Here is a 22426-nt window from a genome sequence, read left to right on the forward strand (position 1 = left end):
TTAACCCTTTACAGGTGAAAGGGTTTTTCCTCTGGCCAGCAGGGATTTAAAGGTGTTTACCCTTCCCTTTATATTTATGAGGACTTCTAAATTTAACTACAGGCCAAAAGTGGCGCCTTCGGTGCCGACTCCATGGGTGCTCCCGGGCTGGAGCACCCACGGGGAAAATTTGATGGGTGCAGAGCACCCACCGGCAGCTACCCGCCCCTCCCTGCCTCCGGCCCCAGCTCACCTCCGCTCCGAATGCACCGCCCTGCTCTGCTTCTCCGTCCCGTCCCCCCCCCGCTCCTGGCTTCCCACGAATCAGCTGTTCGTGCAGGAAGCCTGGGAAGGCTGAGAAGCAGGCAGTGGCTTCGTGCTCAGGACCAGGGAGGCAGAGGCAGAGCGGAGGGGAGTTGGTGTTGGGGGGATGCAAGGAGGGCTACCCGCGCCGCAGCAGGTAATCTGGGGCGGGAGGCGCTCAGGGGAACCGCTTCCCACCCCAGCTCACCTCCACCTCCCTCCGCCCTCCCAGGCTTCCCACGCAAACAGCTGACTCGTGGGAAGACAGGGCGGGGGGGAGAGGCGGGTGGCAAAGTAGAGTGGAGTGGCGTGTTCAGGGGAGGAGGCAGAGGTGAGCTGGGGCTGGGCGCGGGACGGGGAGCTGCCAGTGGGTGCTCTGCACCCACCAAATTTTCCCTGTGGGTGCTCCAGCCCCAGAGCACCCACAGAGTCAGCGCCTAAGGTTCCACTTTTGATGTGATCAGTGAGGGGAGCAGCTGCTCCCCCTGCTCCCCCCCAGCTACGCTCCCCTGCCCCTAGGAGCCAGAGGGACCTGCTGGATGCTTCCTGGGAGCTGCCCCAGGTAAGCACTGCCAGGAGTCCTCAACTCGCGCCCCCAGCAGGTCCCTCTGGCTCTTAGGGGTGGGGTGGGCACCCACTACGGTAGCCCACGAGACCCTCCTGCCCAGTTCTGGGGGCAGTCAGGGGACAGGGGAGGGGGTTGGATGGGGCAGGGGTCCAGGGGGATGGGCGTCAAGGAACGCCAGGGGGTTGGATGGGGCAGGAGTCCCCGGGGAGTGGGGGTGGGCCACGACCTCCTCGTGGGTGGGGAGGGAACCGGTTGTTAAGATTTTGGCAGCTCATCACTGGGTGTAACCCCCTGTAGAGTGCCTTGCAGTAAAATCCAGTCTTCAAATGTGGAAGGCACAAAGCAACATACTTAGGTCTGGATCTATGAGGGAATGTTGCAGCCTCCTGGCCCAATACATGGAAAAAAGTGGTCTAAATCACTGCTGTTATTTGGTAGTCAGCATCTGGAACACTAACCAGAACCCTGAGTTATCAACTTAAATTACAAGTGCTGGCAAAATACCATCGATCAAGGTTCCTCCTCTCCCCCCACCATTAAGATGGAGTCACAGCCTGCCAGTTTGTAGCAGTAATATAAGGGCCAACATTTCAGAGAAGTTGTAATACTTTATTTAGGGAGAATTACAAGCCCTAGAAATTCAGAATTAAGGTTACACTAAAACAATTCCAAATATGTTAAGAAAGGTAGTTAAGGCACCTAAACAATCTTAACCCTGTCCTGGAGTGACAACTTGCAATAACCAGGTGATTATGATTAAAGCATTTTTATTTGCCATTGCAGAGCAGAAGAAATGGATTTTTAAAGTCATGTTAGTTTTTCATAGATTCATTAATTCTAAGGCCAAAATGGAACAACTGTGATCATCTAGTTTGACCTCCTGTAGAGCACAGGGCATAGCAAATCCCCAAAATAATTTCTAAAGCATCTTTTAGAAAATCTTGATTAAAAATTATTATTAGCGTCTTCATGTTCAAAGTTTTACCTGACCATTGATCCCCTAAACATTTGGCCTATCTATATAAAAAAGCTGAGTAATGCCACTGCAGATTTCCTCAAAATGTCAGATCATCTCGGGGCCCCAAGCAACTGGGCTTGTTAGAGCCTCACTGCACAGATCAAAATGACTTATGGCGAGTCGGGGAGGAAAGTAACAGCAAAAGAGTTGCAGCTTCATGTGCAAAAAACAGGGTTTACAAACTGTCCCACTAACCTGTCAAGCCATCTCTCTAGCCCATGAGAGATTTATACTGAAGAAGACAGGATTAATGATGAACGCTTAAAGACTTCATTTAGGCACACTCCCATTTGTCAACCAAGATAGATTATTTAAATCAAGTGTGCACTCTCTCATCTTCCCCAAACAGTAAAAGTCCATTTACAGCATGCTATAAATTAAAACTTTACTGTATCCCAATAGTGCTCTTCAGTGTCTTAAAACAGTATTTTCCCATATTACCACTGACAATTTTGAAAGAAAAACTGGTGTCTCCCATTTTAAAAGTTATAATGAGGTACAGTGTGGTGGGAACAGAATCTGTCTTTATGCAAAGACTTTATTAAATATTTATGATCTATTTCACCATTGTCAAATTTAACTTCAGAGATGCCTCTAAAGCATTGGGAGTTTTAAGAATCTACCTACCATTTCCCTACTCTTCCAAGGCTTCCATTATCCCTGGTATAATGAAGGTCTATTTTCTAAATATCCACAGTTTGAAACTCTCCATTTGCCCCCTATAAAATTTAAGTATCTGTCCACACACTTTGGCATCTGAGATTTTTCTTTATTACTTTAGTTCATAAGGACACGGACCTTAGAATACACAGTTGGTCTTAATGCACAGTATTTTCACTTCAGCATATTTGAAGTCTACCATGGGGCATGTTATCAGAAGCCTGTTACGTCCTCCTCTATACTTATGTGACCCTTTGAAACTCAGCAAGTTTCTAACTTTAGCCTTTCTATAAGGTTGGTAAGTCTGTACTCCCTGAAATTAATGACCTGTCTGGGAAATTGGACAGAATAAAGCTGTCTACTTAAAGAAGAAATGGTCCTTTCATGCCACTTCATTCCCTAGTTAATACCAGGAAACTGGAGTGCATTATGGCAAATCTTTGATTAATAATTATTCTTCCAAGGATTAACCTGAAGGATGGAACTGCCAGCACAGGTTTTTGTTGCTTTACTCCCACCAACAATTAATAAGATGCCTGAAGGAAGCCAAGCTCCTGCAGCACATTATAAGAAAAGCATCTTTTCCAGGCAACATCCGTGTGCTGGTGATGCCATCTATCAGCAAATGCCTGCCTGAATGAGAGGAATAAACTACACATGGTGGAATCTCCAAGTCTAGTTTGACACTGAGTGGTATATTCAGGCCTCTACAACAAACTAATTCAGGACCTTTGGGGAAAAGAACAGAATAAAAAAGTAGTGAATTTTTAGGTTAACAGATTAGTGAAAGAATCTGTCCAGTGACACTGCAAGCAACTGCCTGAATAGAGACACAGAAAAGAGTGCCACTCTGCCCTCTTAATAATCTTTACCTTGTTACATTTCTCAAGCTAAATGCTACAGGATGAGAAGCTTGTGGCATTTTATTCCTCAAGCCTGTCACTATTGTTATTACTATTGTTGAGTGATATAAAGAAAGACTGCAATTAGGAGTCACTCTTGATGGAAACAGTTACCGTTTCAGAGAACTAGGTTTTCCTCCACATTCCCTACCTCACATGAAGAAAAAGAATCTAGTATTAGACCAAAGATCTGTCCATTGTACTGTAGAGTTCTGCAGAAAGACTAAACGCAGAGTAAAAATAACCACTCATTAACAGAAACAGGAGTTTACTTGCTGTGTAGGAGTCTGAAAAGAATAGGAGATTAGCAAGATCCCTCCCCCCCCCCCATTTTTAATTGCTTCTAGCGGTTCTCAGCACAAGCATGTAAATAGGCACCAAGTGAGTGCTGCAAGAGGCTAGTTTGCATAAAGAGCACAGGATGACTGAAGGAAAAGAAAATCCTTAGTTCACAAGTAAGTAGCAGGTGGGCATGCTGTGGAAAGAATGTTGTATTACATCATATGGTCATTTGTGGAAACACTGGGTCTTGCAGGTAAAACTTGTACCCTTGAATTGAGGCAGTTTGCACACCAAATGGACAAATGCAGATCTGTACAACGTTTACTTCACAATTTACCTTTTTAATCTGATTTTATTTAACTTAACTGTTTCAGTTAGAACAGTGCTTTCTTTTCTATAGGAAAATAGAAGTGGCCCCTTTAAAGGCAATTCGCTTCAAGTTTTTCAGATAAAAAAAGGTTCAAAGTGTACTAAAAACCAATATAGTCTTGGGATGCACAGGCAAAGAGTAAAAGTCACTGAGAGTTGAAGGAACTGATTTAAGATTATAATAGGCTAAACAGGGGCAGGACCTCTGAGCAAATAGCCACAGCTTGAGCCAACATTGGAATATTTACATTAACTTTTTGCTCTCCAAAATAAATTAAAGATGACCATGTTCAGTCCATTTTATAAGAGATAAACAGAAAACATGATTTAAGGGGAACTTGAGCAGTCAGAATTTCAAGCCTTGGTGTGGCCAAACTAGTGCACCAGCAACCTTCTTTCTCCTCAACCAGCTTTTCAGAAGAGCAAGGAGACTCCAAGCTTTTTATAAATAGCTATTTTTGGACTCATCAGAACTCCACACTTCTTGCACTCTTACTGATGACAAGGTGGTGGTGTTTGGTTTGCTTTAGTTTAAAGTGACATCCCTAGATTCAAGAGTTTACAGAAATGAGTAAGGCGTGATGAACTGGGAAATGTCTTTTTTTATTAGTATGGTGCATACATCTGTGTTTATGGTGAGTTATTTGCAATGGAGTTACAGTAAAAAAGGAGTCTTAGGGGAACCAAGAAGGAAAGGAAGTACAATGGCCTAGCTAAGATGCATCCCAACACACAGAGACACAACAGCTAGATTTACAGCCATGAAAAGGCAACTCCTCGGTCTCAATGCTGGTGACATAGCCCTTTTGCCAAGGCTGAGAAAAGAGAGATCAAAGGGAACACTAAGCCATTACAGGTCCTCAGGCCTAGAAAACGGATGGGGTTCAGGTAAGCTAAGAAAGGCTGCCAGGGACTCTCAGTGAGAGCTGATAGTCTGGCAAGGACACACACACCATGCTGCAAGGAGGACTGCCTGTTTCTCCTAGTCAGAGATGGGGCTCAGCTGGGCTCAGAGGAACTTGTAAATGCTTGTAAGGACAGATTAAGGTGTACATAAGGGGAAATATGCAATTAGAGACCTTTATCATTTTTATTCTTTTCTCTGCATGCTTTGTACCTTTGGATAAATGAATGAATAAAATAAATAAATAAATGTTTTGTTTTTTGAAGATGCTGGTTTTTTGGCACTTTAACCACTATCGCTAATCATAGGTCCTTGGAGCAACAGGGCTCACACACACCCAACAAAAGCAGTTGGGTCGATCCCATTAACACAGCTGGGAAAAGGGGGTGGGAGTGCCTGTTTGGACCCAGAGTGAGGTGGAGAAAGCAGGCTGGTCACCTATGGGGTACACTTGAGAGGAACTAAAGAGGTCCAAAGCCCAGTTCACCCCGTAACCATGACAATAAGCCATGCAGACATTGATTCTAAGCAAAGCAAACATCAAGCATTTAAGCTTGCAAAATTATTTATTTGTATTATGGTAGTGCCGAGAAGCCCCATTGTTTTAGGCATATGAACACACACACACACACAATATAAGCTCTTTGGATAGGGACCGTCTTACTATCTATACTGATACAATCAAAGGGAAAACAGAGGCACAAAGAGATGAAAGAACTTGCCAATGGTCACAAGATCAGTGGCTGAGCTGAATGTTTCAGATGCTTACTTCAGAGTTCTACCTACTGGACCATGCTGCTGTTTTAGGTAGCAATTATTTGCTGGAGAGAAAACTGAAGAACTTGAATTAAGTCAGTTGTCAAATATCCTTAACCTTGGAATTCTAGCTACAGAGAAACATATCCCTAAATTCCTGAAACTAGACATGCCACATACACTGGATCACTGAAGAGTTCTAGGATCCCTTCACAAAAAAACAGGAAGACAAGAGATGCAGCACTATCATTACTATCCCCTCTGATATGCACAGTTAGCGGCAAATCCTGAAAGCAGCTAAGGCCATAGGGACACTTACTCAAGGCTATTATACATTTTATCCTTAGAGTGCCACCACATAGACAAATAAAAAGTTTGTGTCTCAAAAACAGTTGTACTAGTCCCAGAAAAATTCAGGATTACTTATCAAGAAAATGCGTCTCTCTGGGATATTTGCTCAAATAAAAACCTTACTGGAAGACATGGTTTGTACCAACTAATCCAGCTTGGCTGAAATGTGGGCCAATTTTGTGTTGAAATCATTGTCCTAATTATGAGTAGTTTTGCATGCTAAATCCTTTGCTTACTAGGTTCCTTACCCCTAGTGAACTATGGCCAGATTTACTGTATATCTTGCACTGGAGTGTCTAATGTGGCAAGGCACCGCCTCTATCTCGCCAGACTTAGCACTCTCCCTTTTGGCAAGTGGAGGGACCTGGGGTAAACCAGCCCCACTCTGGGCAGTGTTTGTTCCCCCCCCCACCCCATGTTTGCTTATCACTATTTTCAAGGTAGGACTCGGGGCAGGCCCAAGGAGTGCTCCTCCACCATACAAAAATAAATCAGTTTACAAAACACAAAACAAGAGGGGATACCTTTCCCTGCCCCCTTGCTGAGGGGGGATGACCTGTTGTTGGCCCCACGGTATCAGTCTTTCCCCTAAACAGGCACTCATTTTTGGTTTTTTACCCTATGGGGAGGAGAGCAGCCTCTCACCCTAGTGAAGCCTATCTCCCTGCTTCCGCTCTTGTGTTCTAAAGAGCCTCAAGAGGGTCCAGGACTCAGAGCTGTTGTCTAGGAGGACAGGCAAGTGGAGGAGGAGGAGAAAGGGGTAGAGAGCGAAGCTGAATCTGCCCCCATAAATGGAATTCCAACCAATTGCTCCTGACCCTTATTTCTTCTGTTTCCTTTTCCCTCTGTCCATCTGCTTGTTCTAATTGTGCCAATCAGCTGGGATGAGACTCAGTTACTCTAACTCCACTAGCCCAGCAGCAGTTTGTCTCCTCTCCTCCCTCTCTCACCAGAGGAGGGGTTTTAAAAGGTCTCAGACAGCCCTCAGGCACCTAATTGGACTCAGGTGTCCCTAATTGACCTGAGGTATCCCCCTTCTCAGCTTGTAGGGAAAAGAGCCTTTATCATCCTAAGACTAACATACCCAATTCCACCACCCTCTTGCAGCCATCCAGCCTGACTTTGTCATACTAAGTAATTTTAGTAAGGTACCAGTGTACAAGTCATGAGAGCTATTAGAACTTTAATGAGCTTTAGGATTGGAGTTAAAATACATACAGTATCAAGTAGTCCTGGTTAACATTGTTTTGTTGCTGATCAATTAGGGAACATGCTCATTTAAAGTTGTGCAATGCTCCCTTATAACATTGTTTGGCAGCCGCCTGCTTTGTCCACTGCTTGCAGAAAGAGCAGCCTGTTGGAGCTAGCTGGTGGGGACTTAGAACCAGGGTAGACCGGCAACCCCACTATCAGCTCCCTGTGTGGCAGGCACCCAGCAGGCTATCAATTGCCAGACAGCTCAGCAGTCCCTCCCCACACTGCCATGTGCTGCTCCTGCCCTCTGCCTTGGAGCTGCTCCCCAGAGCCTCCTGCTTGCTGTGCAGGGGCAGCGGGCTAATGTCAGGGTGTACCTCTCACCCTGTTCCTGCCCCCCACTCCTTTACCCCATCGCCATTGAGGTTACAGGGACAAACCATCCTGATGTGTCGAAAGAATAGTAAATATGGCAGGCAACCAGCTTGGCTTAACAGTGAAATCCTTGCTGATCTTAAACATAAATAAAGAAGCTTACAAGAAATGGAAGATTGGACAAATGACCAGGGAAGAGTATAAAATGTTGCTCAGGCATGTAGGAATGAAATCAGGAGGGCCAAATCGCACCTGGAGCTGCAGCTAGCAAGAGATGTTAAGAGTAACAAGAAGGGTTTCTTCAGGTATGTTGGCAACGAGAAGAAAGCCAAGGAAAGTGTGGGCCCCTTACTGAATGAGGGAGGCAACCTAGTGACAGAGGATGCAGAAAAAGCTAATGTACTCAATGCTTTTTTTTGCCTCTGTCTTCGCGAACAAGGTCAGCTCCCAGACTGCTGTGCTGGGCAGCACAGCATGGGGAGTAGGTAGCCAGCCCTCTGTTGACAAAGAAGTGGATAGGGACTATTTAGAAAAGCTCGACGTGCACAAGTCCATGGGCTGGACGCGTTGCATCTGAGAGTGCTCAAGGATTTGGCGGCTGTGATTGCAGAGCCATTGGCCATTATCTTTGAAAACTCATGGAGATCGGGGGGAAGTCCCAGACGACTGGAAAAAGGCTAATGTAGTGCCAATCTTTAAAAAATGGAAGGAGGAGGATCCTGGGAACTACAGGCCAGTCAGCCTCACCTCAGTCCCCGGAAAAATCATGGATCAGGTCCTCAAGGAATCTATCCTGAAGCACTTACACGAGAGGAAAGTGATCAGGAACAATCAGCATGGATTCACCAAGGGAAGGTCATGCCTGACTAATCTAATTGCCTTCTATGATGAGATTACTGGTTCTGTGGATGAAGGGAAAGCAGTGGATGTATTGTTTCTTGACTTTAGCAAAGCTTTTGACACAGTCTCCCACAGTATTCTTGTCAGCAAGTTAAAGAAGTATGGGCTGGATGAATGCACTATAAGGTGGGTAGAAAGTTGGCTAGATTGTCGGGCTCAATGGGTAGTGATCAATGGCTCCATGTCTAGATGGCAGCTGGTATCAAGTGGAGTGCCCCAAGAGTCGGTCCTGGGGCCGGTTTTGTTCAACATCTTCATAAATAATCTGGAGGATGGTGTGGATTCCACTCTCAGCAAATTTGCGGATGATACCAAACTAGGAGGAGTGGTATGCTGGAGGGTAGGGACAGGATACAGAGGGACCTAGACAAATTGGAGGATTGGGCCAAAAGAAATCTGATGAGGTTCAAGAAGCATAAGTGCAGGGTCCTGCACTTAGGACGGAAGAATCCAATGCACCGCTACAGACTAGGGACCAAATGGCTAGGCACCAGTTCTGCGGAAAAGGACCTAGGGGTGACAGTGGACGAGAAGCTGGATACGAGTCAACAGTGTGCCTTTGTTGCCAAGAAGGCCAATGGCATTTTGGGATGTATAAGTAGGGGCATTGCCAGCAGATCGAGGGACGTGATCGTTCCCCTCTATTCGACATTGGTGAGGCCTCATCTGGAGTACTGTGTCCAGTTTTGGGCCGCACACTACAAGAAGGATGTGGATAAATTGGAGAGAGTCCAGCAAAGGGCAACAAAAATGATTAGGGGTCTGGAACACATGACTTATGAGGAGAGACTGAGGGAACTGGGATTGTTTAGTCTGCAGAATAGAAGAATGAGGGGGGATTTGATAGCTGCTTTCAACTACCTGAGAGGTGGTTCCAAAGAGGATGGTTCTAGACTATTCTCAGTGGTAGAAGAGGACAGGACAAGGAGTAATGGTCTCAAGTTGCAGTGGGGGAGGTTTAGGTTGGATATTAGGAAAAACTGTTTCACTAGGAGGGTGGTGAAGCACTGGAATGGGTTACCTAGGGAGGTGGTGGAATCTCCTTCCTTAGAAGTTTTTAAGGTCAGGCTTGACAAAGCCCTGGCTAGGATGATTTAATTGGGGATTGGTCCTGCTTTGAGCAGGGGGTTGGACTAGATGACCTTCTGGGGTCCCTTCCAACCCTGATATTCTATGATTCTATGATCAGGTCATCTCCACAGAGCAGGGTGGACAACAGGACAGGGCTCAGGATAGAGGGAGCTTGCTGGCAGCAGCTGCTGTCTCAACTTGTTGATCTACTTAAAAAGAGCAATGTACTTAAAGTGGGTTCAGCGTACTTAAAGAGGCAATGCGTGCGTGTGTGTGTCTGTCTCTCTCTCACTCACACACCCACACACACACACGCTGTGTGTCTCTGTCTCTCTCTGCCATGCTGTCTCCCCTCCCTCCATTCCTGCTGTCTTGTAGAGGTGAGGCTACATTAACAATGTGTTAACCCTAGCTCAGTGGTTTGAGCATTGGTCTGCTAAACCCAGGGTTGTGAGTTCAATCCTTGAGGGGGCCATTTAGAGATCTGGGGCAAAAATTGGGGATTGGTCCTGCTTTGAGCAGGGAGTTGGACTAGATGATCTACTGAGGTCCCTTCCAACCCTGAGATTCTTTGATTCTATACAAACCCTTGAGGGCTCAGCCTAATGCTAGTTCATCATTTAGCAGTAAGGCATTCCCTGGGAAATATCCCACCCTCTTCCACCCTTTGACTACACCACCTCAACCAAGCTTCACAATCATCATTACTGTGTACTATATTAAATTGTTTAAAATGTATACTGTGTGTGTCCCTATTTACATTAATTCTTATGGGGAAATTGAAGTCGCTTATCATCATTTCGTTTAAAGTAACATTTTTCAGGAACATAACTACAACGTTAAGTGAGGAGTTACTGTACGGCAAAAAGCTACAAGCAAAAAAAAGCTACAGCAAAAAAACTATAAGAATCTTTGCTAAATAGGGTAACTAGTTATGTCTACAACTCTTACTGGTTGCATTTCCCACCATATTTTTATGATCTATTCTGAAAGAACTATTACAAATGCTAAATGAATACTAGGCGGTTGAATAGGAGAGCTGGGAAGTCTACAGATATTTGAATGGTAGAAGCAGAAGAAACAGAGTTTGTTGTGCCATGGGGAGTATAACTAGGAGTAATGGGATGGAAAGATGGAATTGAGAAAAAGAAAATTTCTGACAGCAAAGTCTATTAGGTTGTAGAATAGCATACCCAAACAACCAACAAGCTGTATCACTTAAGGGATTTTAATTTGGAATTGACCAAAATACTACAAAGTGTAATGTATGGACTAATCCAGCATTGGGAGCAGTACTGAATGGTCTATGAGCTTTTCTCCATAATCCTATGATAGAATATTAGGAAATTTAAGACATTTCCATAGCCAAACAACTTCCTCCTTACAGCTGACATACCACAAGTTCACTGGAAGGATCAATCTGAAAAGCCAGTTTTGTCATTTATCACATTAGTATTCAAGCGTTCGTGTATTTAGGTTTAGAACTGTTGTGTTCTTTGTTACAGCTCCGCAACCCTGATCCCTTTTCAAAAAGCAGAATTTTACATAACTTCAGCAGATCCTGTTGTCGGGTAATTTGTTTGGACACACCTGCACAATTCCTGCTGGTCAGATGTTGGCTAATATAGCCAACAGGGAGTGGTGCTTAAAGTCAGCAGGCTAATTTACTTTTACAACATAAGCAGATTCAGACTAGAGTGTAAAAGAACAAATCACATAAGGAAGCCAGATCTCCTTGTTGTCTTGCCATCTGACGGCTTAGGACATTGGTTCTCAAGCTTTTTTACTGGTGACCCCTTTCACATAGCAAGCCTCTGAGTGCGACCCCCCCTTATAAATTAAAAGCACATTTTTATACATTTAACACCATTACAAATGCTGGAGGCAAAGCGGGGTTTGGGGTGGAGGCTGACAGCTCGTAACACCCCATGTAATAGCCTTGTGACCCCCTGAGGGGTCCCGACCCCCTAATTGAGAATCCCTGGTTTAGGAAGTAATCTGATGGCAGAAGCTAGCTGTTCCTAGGAGCACCACTATGATGGTACAGATTCTTCAAGGTCAGATTCCAAAAAGCAGCCGACCCTACCCTCAGGGAAAGTGATGAATTGCTGGGAAATCTGTACTAAGTACTTAACAGAATTAATATAGATCCTATATATAAAGCATACATAATTACTGTTCTGTCAAGGACCTACATCTCTACAAGACAGGGATTCATTCTTGTGCCAACATCCAACTTCAGTTCTCCCTACCTTCTGATGTTCTTTCACTTCTGAAATGCAATCCCTTGAAAGTTAGCTGGTGTACAGTAGGAATTATGTTACAATACTGCCACCATGTGGACTAACCAACAAGGACACGGGCAGCTCTAACCCTGTACTTTTCTGGGGAGCAGCAGCAGACAACTCATGCATACTCATGACAAATGAACATAATTTTACCCTGATGCTTGACATAAAATTAGTGGACACTAAAGCAAGACACTATGAGCAAAAACCAAACCAAGAGCAGGCTTGTCTGAGCACTGTGTCAGCTTAATTCTGCAAGTTAGGTTAGGACCAAAATCACTGATATAGCTGCAAACTGCTGAAAGTCCACCAGCCCCAAGAAAGGTGGAACGAAAGTCTACTGTAGTACACAATACCTGGGCAGAGTGACCTTAGATCTATTACTCCTGATCAATGGTGGCATTAAATACGGTGAATTGAATTCCAGGGGTAAAATTAAGATATTGGCCCCACAACTTAGTGCCTCCCAATTATGCCTGTGATCTTAAGGTGGAGAAGGGTGTGTCATCTCATGGCCAGAGTAACAGCTAAGTTCTTATGGCTACTGCACACAATCAAGGTTAATGAAAAAACAGATTAAGTGGCCCCAATAAAATGCAGTGGGGAAATGCATAATGAAGGCTACAAGTAGGGGTTTTGAGTGGAAGTCTGACAAAGGAGAGCCAAGCTCACTTGCCTGGAAACTCCAACACCAGAACTGTAAAACACAAACCCACTAATTTGTGTACAATTAGAAACTTTTTATCAGAGATGTCTTTTGGACCATTTCCACAGAGAAGGAGAACTGCAATCCATTAGATCTGCTCCCTCTTATAGCTTTGCCAAGGTCAGTGAGATCTATTTTAAGCCTCTTGATCAGCATGGCTAGCAAAAATGGGTAAGCATTAAAGATATGTAAAGGTGTTTTAACAGTCAACTTCATAAATAAAAAAACCTCATAACAAGGCAGACAAATAGCTTCTGTTTCTACTATGAGGAGCTTCCACTCCTCTTGAAGTAACGGAATAGTACTTACTGTATCAACGTGGAGAATGCTGGAGTACAATGAAGGCAAATCACACCTACTTTAAGAATTAAACTCCATAAATTACCCAAAAATCTTACAGAAGTGTAGAGAAAGCAAGCCTCATTTTGAAAGCATACACATAAAGTATACTCTCCCCCTGTAGTTTAGCAAACAACATCCTCTGTAATGTTTAATCGTGTGCTGTTGGCAATTTAGCCCTTTGAGTTCACGTTAATATAGTTAAACTGGTCTGTAGTTGGTATTAAAGCTACTCAATGAAATAAAGTCAATCTTACTGTTTACACAACCATAAGAAATTTACTGATACACGAAACACCAGCTGTACTAAGTTATCAATGTGTTACTGACAAGGGTAAGACTAACCACTGTGTCCCCCAGATGTTGGGAAACCCACCCCATTTTAAATTAACACAATACCTGTGGGGCTGGTTCCCTGAATCACCCCTTCCCTGTCAGGTAGCCCACCCAACAGTTAAATTCTCCTTTGTTGCCACCTTAAAATCTAGAAAGTAATTAGTGCATGTTTCAAGTCATTATTTCCCACCACCACCCAGAACAGTCCGATTCAATCCAGACTAGACTAAACAGTGTATGTTTACTAAGGTAATGCAGATCAGAAAACACAAAGTTTAAAACTTAGCTGCAACACTTTGCATCCTATTTAGGACAGTGGAGCTCTATTCTCCTGGGGATAGATCTTGCAGTCTTTTATCAAGGCTCTCACCAACTTCAATAAGAGGTTTGCCAAGTAAGGTGCAGCATTTGGTCACTTAAAGCAAGAAAATCCAAATGCAACCCAAAAGGTTAACTACGACTTCTCTTTGAGGAACCTATGCATCCACTTTTTAAAATACAGTGTACTCCTATTTGCCTTGGGACATCTTTTTCAATTTGCTGTAGTAGCCAAGGTAATGCAGAGCTCCACAGTCTGTCGGAAACGAGATTAAAGCCCTCTTCTGTCTCAATTAAGAAAAGCAGTTGACACTAGGTCAGGAATTCCGAACATGCTGGATAACCTCAACCGTCTTCTAACCTAGACGAACTAATTCAATGACTAAGAGTTTTAGTCTGCTCACACTGTGAGCCTCTCAGTAGTAACTCCAAAGTGAAGGCTGTGTTGTGATTTAAAAGACTAAAATCCTGTTTCAGCAAAGTCAGTCTCCAAATTAGACACAAAAAATGTTGGAAGGAAAACGGAGTTTAAGCAATTTTGTAATAAAGATTTTGTAACTTAGCACAGGAAGCTTTTAGAAGTTCTTTTTCAAATCTTTGCCCATCTCAGATTTTTGGCGGGCTCTTCTTACGAATCATAGGACTGGAAGGGACTTCTAGAGGTCATTTAGTCCAGTTCCCTGCACTCATGGCAGGACTAAGTATTATTTAGACCATACCTGACAGGTGTTTGTCTAACCTGCTCTTAAAAATCTCCAATGATGGAGATTCCACAACCTAGGCAATTTATTCCAGTGCTTACCTGTCCTGACAGGAAGTTTTTTCCTAATGTCCAACCTAAACCTCCCTTGCCGCAGTTTAAGCCAATTGCTTCTTGTCCTATCCTCAGAGGTTAAGGAGAACAATTTTTCTCCCTCCTCCTTGTAACAATCTTTTATGTACTTGAAAACTGTTATCACGTCCCCTCTCAGTCTTCTCTTTTACAGACTAACGCAGTTTTTTCAATCTTCCCTCATCGGTAAGGCTGCGAGTCTGTCACGGAGGTCACAGATTCCATGACTTTCCGTAACCTCTGACTTCTACAGCCACTGGTGCTGGCTCAGGGGCTGCCCGAGCCAGGCAGTTTGGGTATGTGGGAGGGGGCTCAGGGCTAGGGGCGGGGAGAGGTGCTTACCTCAGGGTGGGGGCTTCCCAGCTCTCACAGCCCTGCAGCTCCTAGGCAGGCTGAGGTTCCCGGCCAATGGGAGTTGCAGCAGCTGGTGCTTATGGCAGGAGCAGTGCGCCAAGCCCCAACTCCTTTGCCGCCTAGGAGCTGCAGGGATGTGGAGGCAGGCAGGGAGCCCCTGCCAGCCCCACCAAGGTGCCAACGCCGCCACCCCGTGCCACCAGCAACAGCGGGGTCCCCCAGCCACCTCCCACAGCACCCGCATTGTCCCCGGACCTCCCTTCCCCGCAAAGCACCTGTGGCCCACCACCCAAGTTTTAGTCATGAGTATTTTTAGTAAAAGTCACGGGCCATGAATTTTTGTTTACTGCCCGTGACCTGTCCGTGACTTTTACTAAAAGTACCTGTGACTAAAACGTAGCTTTACTCATAGGTCATGTTTTCTAGACCTTTAATCATTTTTGTTGCTCTTCTCTGGACTTTCTCCAATTTGTCCACATCTTTCCTGAAATGTGGCACCCAGAACTAAACACACTACTCCAGCTGAGGACTAATCAGGGCAGAGTAGAACGGAAGAATTACTTCTCATGTCTTGCTTACAATACTCCTGCTAATACATCCCAGAATGATGTTTGCTTTTTTTGAAACAGCATTACACTGTTGACTCATATTTAGCTTGTGATCCACTATGACTCCCAGATCCCTTTCTGCAGTACTCCTTCCTAAGCAGTCATTTCCCATTTTGTATGTGTGTGTTCCTTCCTAAGTGGAGTACTTTACACTTTGTCCTTATTGAATTTCATCTTATTTACTTCAGACCATTTCTCCAGCTTGTCCAGATCATTTTGAATTATAATCCTATCCTCCAAAGCACTTGCAACTCCTCCCAGCTCCATACTTCCAAGTTTTTCCCACTAACTTATATCTGTTAATATGTTTGACTCGAACATGTACATGTTTTGTCTATGTTGTACGGTGCAGTGTTTATCCATTTTTTGTGCACTGGGATTTACTGTTGAACTGAATAAAGTTTGAAAGGTGGTTATTGTGGTATCGAAGTCTCGTAACAATGGGTTACAGCCTGAAGAATAGCAGTGTTGAGTGGAACTTATTTAACTTGCAGTTGCTTTGTTTTTCCAAGGTTTCCATTCTGAGGAAACAATTGAGCAACCTTAACTGACTTTACAAAGAATTTATTTGAAGTGAGCTGTAGCTCACAAAAGCTTACGCTCAAATAAATTAGTTAGTCTCTACGGTGCCACAAGTACTCCTTTTCTTTTTGCAAATACAGACTAACACGGCTGTTACTCTGAAACCTTTACAAAGAATGGGTATATTCTCACTGCAATCAGGAGGCGACCCAAGACTATGCCTGTGCCATTACAGATATACTGCTATTTTGAGCAAGCTAGCTTAATCAAAGCTAGCACAGGTGTGTCTACACGTGCTGCAACCATGCCTCCTAATTGCTGTGTAGACACTCCTACATGGAAATTATAAGGCAAAGAGGATCCTTGACGGTTACTGGCATTCAGTTAGAAGAGCAACAAGTGGGTCAGGACTTGTGTACAAATAAAACATAACACCAACAGTGCAAATATAAAATTAAAATCTATATGGATTACAACAGCTTTTATACAATTTTTTAAAAAGATAAGTTGTTTTTTTTACTGAAGAAGCTACTTTTTCAATCACTGCATCCTAAAGGCTCATACTTACGCTTGCTTTTGATTTCCCAGCTGACTCCACACTTCAACTACATATCCGTCAAAATTTTCTTCCTAAAGTGAATTGGGAACAGTTCAGTGTAAGTTAGAAAGCTTCAGCTGTCACATTGTTATACTAATACCATATAGGTTAATACATTAACTGGTAACCAGTCTCTGTAAACATGTATTTTATTCCCCTGTCCACCCTCCCAGTCATATTAGTTTGTACATGTAGAGCAAAGAATATGTTCACATGCTGCATACAAGGTATGCTGTGTAGAAATATGTAACTGGTCATTAATGAAGCAGAACTTACTTTAGAAACATATGAAAGGCCAAACAATTCTCCTAAACTGTTATAAGGAAACCTCATTAATGGATAATTAACACAGTAGATTAGTATCAAATCACTAGAACAAATCTCAACATCACACTCTGCTAGCTACTTTAAATTTAGTCTTAAAGTATTTGGACATATAGAAATTATACCTCTATGTATAAGTAACTGATGAGCTATTGCCAGCAGAGGTGCACATTCAAAACTTAGAAAAATTTGGTCTTGATCCACCATAATTTGCCAAATATACTAATGATTGCATATATACGGAATCCCACTATTACATATCTCCTCCATTTTTATAGTCAGAGGGGGTCACAGAATCCACTTCTCTTCAAGCACAGAATTGTTCCCTATTGCACATTTGCTATCTTTCCTATCCTGTTCCATCAGTAGACACTGAAGACAGCCCAAGTTTAACTCCTTTCTTAGTTTTCTTTTAGTGTTAGACAGTTGATTTTTAGTTTTTTGTTAGAACATGCCTGTTTCTAGGGTTGCTCACTGTAAGACCTCTCTGTCCCCGATGCTAGAGCCCTCTACTTCAGAGAATTCATTTAATATCCTGTTTGAATCTTAGAATATCATAGTTGGAAAGGACCTCAGGAGGTCATCTAGTCCAACCCCCTGCTCAAAGCAGGACCAATCCCCAATTTTTGCCCCAGATCCCTAAATGGCCCCTTCAAGGATTGAGCTCACAGCCCTGGGTTTAGCAGGCCAGTGCTCAAACCACTGAGCTATTCCTGAGCTATTTACAAAACAATGTAAAACTTTAGAGCCTGCAAGTCCACTCAGTTCTACTTCTTGTTCAGCCAATCGCTCAAACAAGTTTGTTCACATTTGCAGGAAATAATGCTGCCCGCTTCTTGTTTACAAGTCACCTGAAAGTGAGAACAGGCGTTCTCATGGCACTATTGTAGCCAGCATTGCAAGGTATTTATGTGCCAGATGCACTAAAGATTCATATGTCCCTTCATGCTTCAACCACCATTCCAGAGGCTGAGTCCATGCTGATAACGGGTTCTGCTCAATAATTATCTAGATTCATAGATATTTAGGTCAGACGGGACCATTATGATCATCTAGTCTGACCTCCTGCACAATGCAGGCCACAGAATTTCACCCACCACTCCTACAAAAAAAACCTCACACCCATATCTGTGCTATTGAAGTCCTCAAATCGTAGTTTAAAGACTTCAAGGAGCAGAGAATCCTCCAGCAAGTGACCCGTGCCCCATGCTACAGAGGAAGGCGAAAAACCTCCAGGGCCTCTTCCAATCTGCCCTGGAGGAAAATTCCTTCCCGACCCCAAATATGGCGATCAGCTAAACCCTGAGCATATGGGCAAGATTCATCAGCCAGATACTACAGAATATTCTTTCCTGGGTAACTCGGATCTCACCCCACCTAATAGCCCATCACAGGCCATTGGACCTATTTACCATGAATATTTAATTATCAAAACCATGTTATCCCATCATACCATCTCCTCCATAAACTTATCGAGTTTTATCTTAAAGCCAGATGGATCTTTTGCCCCCACTGCTTCCCTTGGAAGGCTATTCCAAAACTTCACTCCTCTGATGGTTAAAAACCTTTGTCTAATTTCTAGTCTAAATTTCCTAGTGGCCAGTTTATATCCATTTGTTCTTGTGTCCACATTGGTACTGAGCTTAAATAATTCCTCTCCCTCTCTGGTATTTATCCCTCTGATATATTTATAGAGAGCCATCATATCTCCCCTCAACCTTCTTTTAGTTAGGCTAAACAAGCCAAGCTCCCTGAGTCTCCTTTCATAAGACAAGTTTTCCATTCCTCGGATCATCCTAGTAGCCCTTCTCTGTACCTGTTCCAGTTTGAATTCATCTTCTTAAACATGGGAGACCAGAACTGCACACAGTATTCCAGGTGAGGTCTCACCAGTGCCTTGTATAACGGTACTAAAACCTCCTTATCCCTACTGGAAATACCTCTCCTGATGCATCCCAAGACCACATTAGCTTTTTTCACAGCCATATCACATAGGATGACTATGAGCCGCCAATGATCAACCAATACTCCAAGGTCCTTTTCCTCCTCCCTTCCTTCTAATTGATGCGTCCCTAGCGTATAACTAAAATTCTTGTTATTAATCCCTAAATGCATGACCTTACACTTCTCACTATTAAATTTCATCCCATTACTATTACTCCAGTTTACAAGGTCATCCAGATCCTCCTGTAGAATATCCCGGTCCTTCTCTAAATTGGCAATACCTCCCAGCTTTGTATCATCCACAAACTTTATTAGCACACTCCCACTTTTTGTGCCAAGGTCAGTAATAAAAAGATTAAATGAGATTGGCCCCAAAACCGATCCTTGAGGAACTCCACTGGTAACCTCCCTCCAGCCTGACAGTTCACCTTTCAGTAGGACCCGTTGTAGTCTCCCCTTTAACCGATTCCTTATCCACCTTTCAATTTTCCTATTGATCCCCATCTTATCCAATTTAACTAATAATTCCCCAGGTGGCACGGTATCAAATGCCTTACTAAAATCTAGGTAAATTAGATCCACTGTGTTTCCTTTGTCTAAAAAATCTGTTACTTTCTCAAAGAAGGAGATCAGGTTAGTTTGGCACGATCTACCTTTTGTAAAACCATGTCGTATTTTGTCCCATTTACCATTGACTTCAATGTCCTTAACTACCTTCTCCTTCAAAATTTTTTCCAAGACCTTGCATACTACAGATGTCAAACTAACAGGCCTATAATTACCCGGATCACTTTTTTTCCCTTTCTTAAAAATAGGAACTATGTTAGCAATTCTCCAATCATACAGTACAACCCCTGAGTTTACAGATTCATTAAAAATTCTTGCTAATGGGCTTGCAATTTCTTGTGCCAATTCCTTTAATATTCTTGGATGAAGATTATCTGGGCCCCCTGATTTAGTCCCATGAAGCTGTTTGAGTTTCGCTTCTACCTTAAATATGGTAATGTCTACCTCCATATCCTCATTCCCATTTGTCATGCTGCCATTATCCCTAAGATCCTCTTTAGTCTTATTAAAGACTGAGGCAAAGTATTTGTTTAGATATTGGGCCATGCCTAGATTATCCTTGACCTCCACTCCATCCTCAGTGTTTAGTGGTCCCACCTTTTCTTTCTTTGTTTTCTTCTTATTTATATGACTATAGAACCTTTTACTATTGGTTTTAATTCCCTTTGCAAGGTCCAACTCTACTTGACTTTTAGCCTGTCTCACTTTATCCCTCCATGTTCTGACCTCAATAAGGTAGCTTTCCTTGCTGATCCCTCCCATCTTCCACTCCCTATATGCTTTCTGCTTTTTCTTAATCACCTCTCTGAGATGCTTACTCATCCAGCTTGGTCTACAACTCCTGCCTATGAATTTTTTCCCCTTACTTGGGATGCAGGCTTCTGATAGCTTCTGCAGCTTTGATTTAAAATAATCCCAGGCCTCCTCTACCTTTAGATCCATAAATTCTTCAGTCCAATCCACTTCCCTAACTAATTTCCTTAATTCCTGAAAGTCAGCCCTTTTGAAATCAAAAACCCTAGCTGCAGATTTATTTTTATTAATCCTTCCGTTCAATTTGAACTGAATTAGCTCATAATCTTCACTTGAGCCAAGATTATCCCCTACAACCATTTCTTCTATGAGGTCCTCACTACTCACCAAAACCAAATCTAAAATGACATTTCCTCTCGTCGGTTCAGCAACTACTTGCTGAAGGAATCCATCAGCTATCGCATCTAGGAAAATCTGAGCCCTATGATTATTACTAGCACTCGTCCTCCAGTCTATATCTGGGAAGTTAAAGTCTCCCATGATCACACAGTTTCCATTAGTATTTACTTTATTAAAAACATTAAAAAGGGCTCTATCCATATCCAAATTTGATCCCGGCGGTCTATAGCACACCCCAAGCACTATCCCAGGGGAGGCTCTAATAGTTTTCTTCCCCAATTTAATTTTTGCCTAGACGGACTCAGTCATATCCACTTCATCTCTTCTTATTTCTTTACATTCTATCTCATCATTGATATACAGTGCTACTCCACCACCTTTACCTTTATTTCGGTCTTTCCTAAACAGCAAATACCCTTCAGTAGCCCAGTCATGACGACTATTCCACCATGTTTCTGTTATCCCTATATCATCTGGTTTCACTTCCTGCCCCAGTAGCTCTAGTTCCTCCATTTTGTTACCTAGGCTCCTCGCATTAGTGTACAAACACCTTAATTTTTGCTGTTTGGCCTCACTCACATTCTGTACCCTATTAGGCACGGGTCATTTTACTACCAGTATAACCTATTAGACTTGTATCTACACTGCCCTTCCTCCTACCCACAGCTGTATCCATTCTTACTCCGTTTTCTTTCCTCCCAATGCTAAATTCTGGGGTGGAGATTACCTGGACATCTCCCAACCATCTCCCCCTAATTCCTAGTTTAAAGCTCTCTTAATCAGTTGTGCCAGCCTCCATCCTAGAAGTGTATTTCCTTCCCTACTCAGATGAAGTCCATCCCGAGAGAACTGTCCTCTATCCATGAATGCCTCCCAGTGGCCATACATCCCAAAGCCCTCCTTATAGCACCATTGCCTAAGCCATCTGTTGATAGTCATAATCTTGTCACACTTTTGTTGCCCTTCTCTAAGAACAGGCGGAATCCCACTAAAGATCACCTGAGCCTCTATTTCCTTAAGCGTCTTCCGCAGCCTAGCATAGTCTCCCTTAATACTTTCCAGCGAGAATCTAGCCGTATCATTTGTTCCCACATGAAGGATAATTAGGGGATTCTTTCCCGCTCCCTTTAGAATCCTTTTCAACCTCAGGTCTACATCCTGTATCTTAGCACCTGGAAGACAGCACACCCTCCTATTCTCCGGATCAGCTCTGGTTACAGGTCTATCTATTCTTCTCAGTAAAGAGTCCCCAATCACATAGACCTGTCTTGTCCTAGCGACAGTGCTATTCTCCAGTCTATCCCCTGTTCCCTCTGGCTGCAAGTTCTTTCCACTCCTATTCTCCCTTGTAATCCTCTTTAACCCATCCTGTATCCTCCTGGGGCTCATATTTGGTGTAATCTCCATTAACTCTTCCCCTTTTCCGATAGGGCTAGCCGCTCTTTTCTTCCTTGCCCTTCCACCTTCAGTAACTACCTGCTGAGCCCCTTCTTCATTTTCCAACTCTGCATACCTATTCTTAAGCTCTATCTAAAGCAGTGCAGACCAACACGTGTTCATTTTCATCATCCGAGTCAGATGCCACTAACAGAAGGCTAGTTTTCTTTTGTGGTGGTTTGGATTCTGTAGTTTCCGCATCGGCATGCTGCTCTTTTAAAGATTTCTGGAAGCATGACCCACACCCTGTCCCTCTCAGATTTTGGAAGGCACTTCAGATTCGCAAACCTTGGGTCAAGTGCTGTAGCTATCCTCAGAAATCTCACATTGGTACCTTCTTTGCATTTTGTGAAATCTGCCGTGAAAGTGGTCTTAAAATGAACAACATGTGCTGGGTCATCATCCGAGACTGCTATAACGTGAAATATATGGCAGAATACAGGTAAAACACAGAGCAGAAGACATACAA

The 22426-nt window shown here is 43.4% G+C and overlaps 1 protein-coding gene across 8 annotated transcripts in view; it reads right to left on the bottom strand.

Moving 5' to 3' along the window:
* The window catches only part of CHID1 (chitinase domain containing 1), a 332345-nt gene that overhangs the window by 288059 nt on the left and 21860 nt on the right, over positions 1–22426 (bottom strand). For all 8 annotated transcript variants that reach the window (XR_012159318.1, XR_012159319.1, XM_073347175.1 and 5 more), the window contains exon 7: positions 16504–16565. Coding sequence is in view for 6 of the 8 variants with exons in the window: in XM_073347175.1 (XP_073203276.1) it covers positions 16504–16565 (62 nt within the window). In the remaining 2 variants the exon portion in view is untranslated. The remainder of the gene's footprint in view (positions 1–16503; positions 16566–22426) is intronic.

The sequence above is a fragment of the Lepidochelys kempii genome, chromosome 6 (assembly GCF_965140265.1).
Source record: "Lepidochelys kempii isolate rLepKem1 chromosome 6, rLepKem1.hap2, whole genome shotgun sequence".
NCBI lineage: Eukaryota > Metazoa > Chordata > Testudines > Cheloniidae > Lepidochelys > Lepidochelys kempii.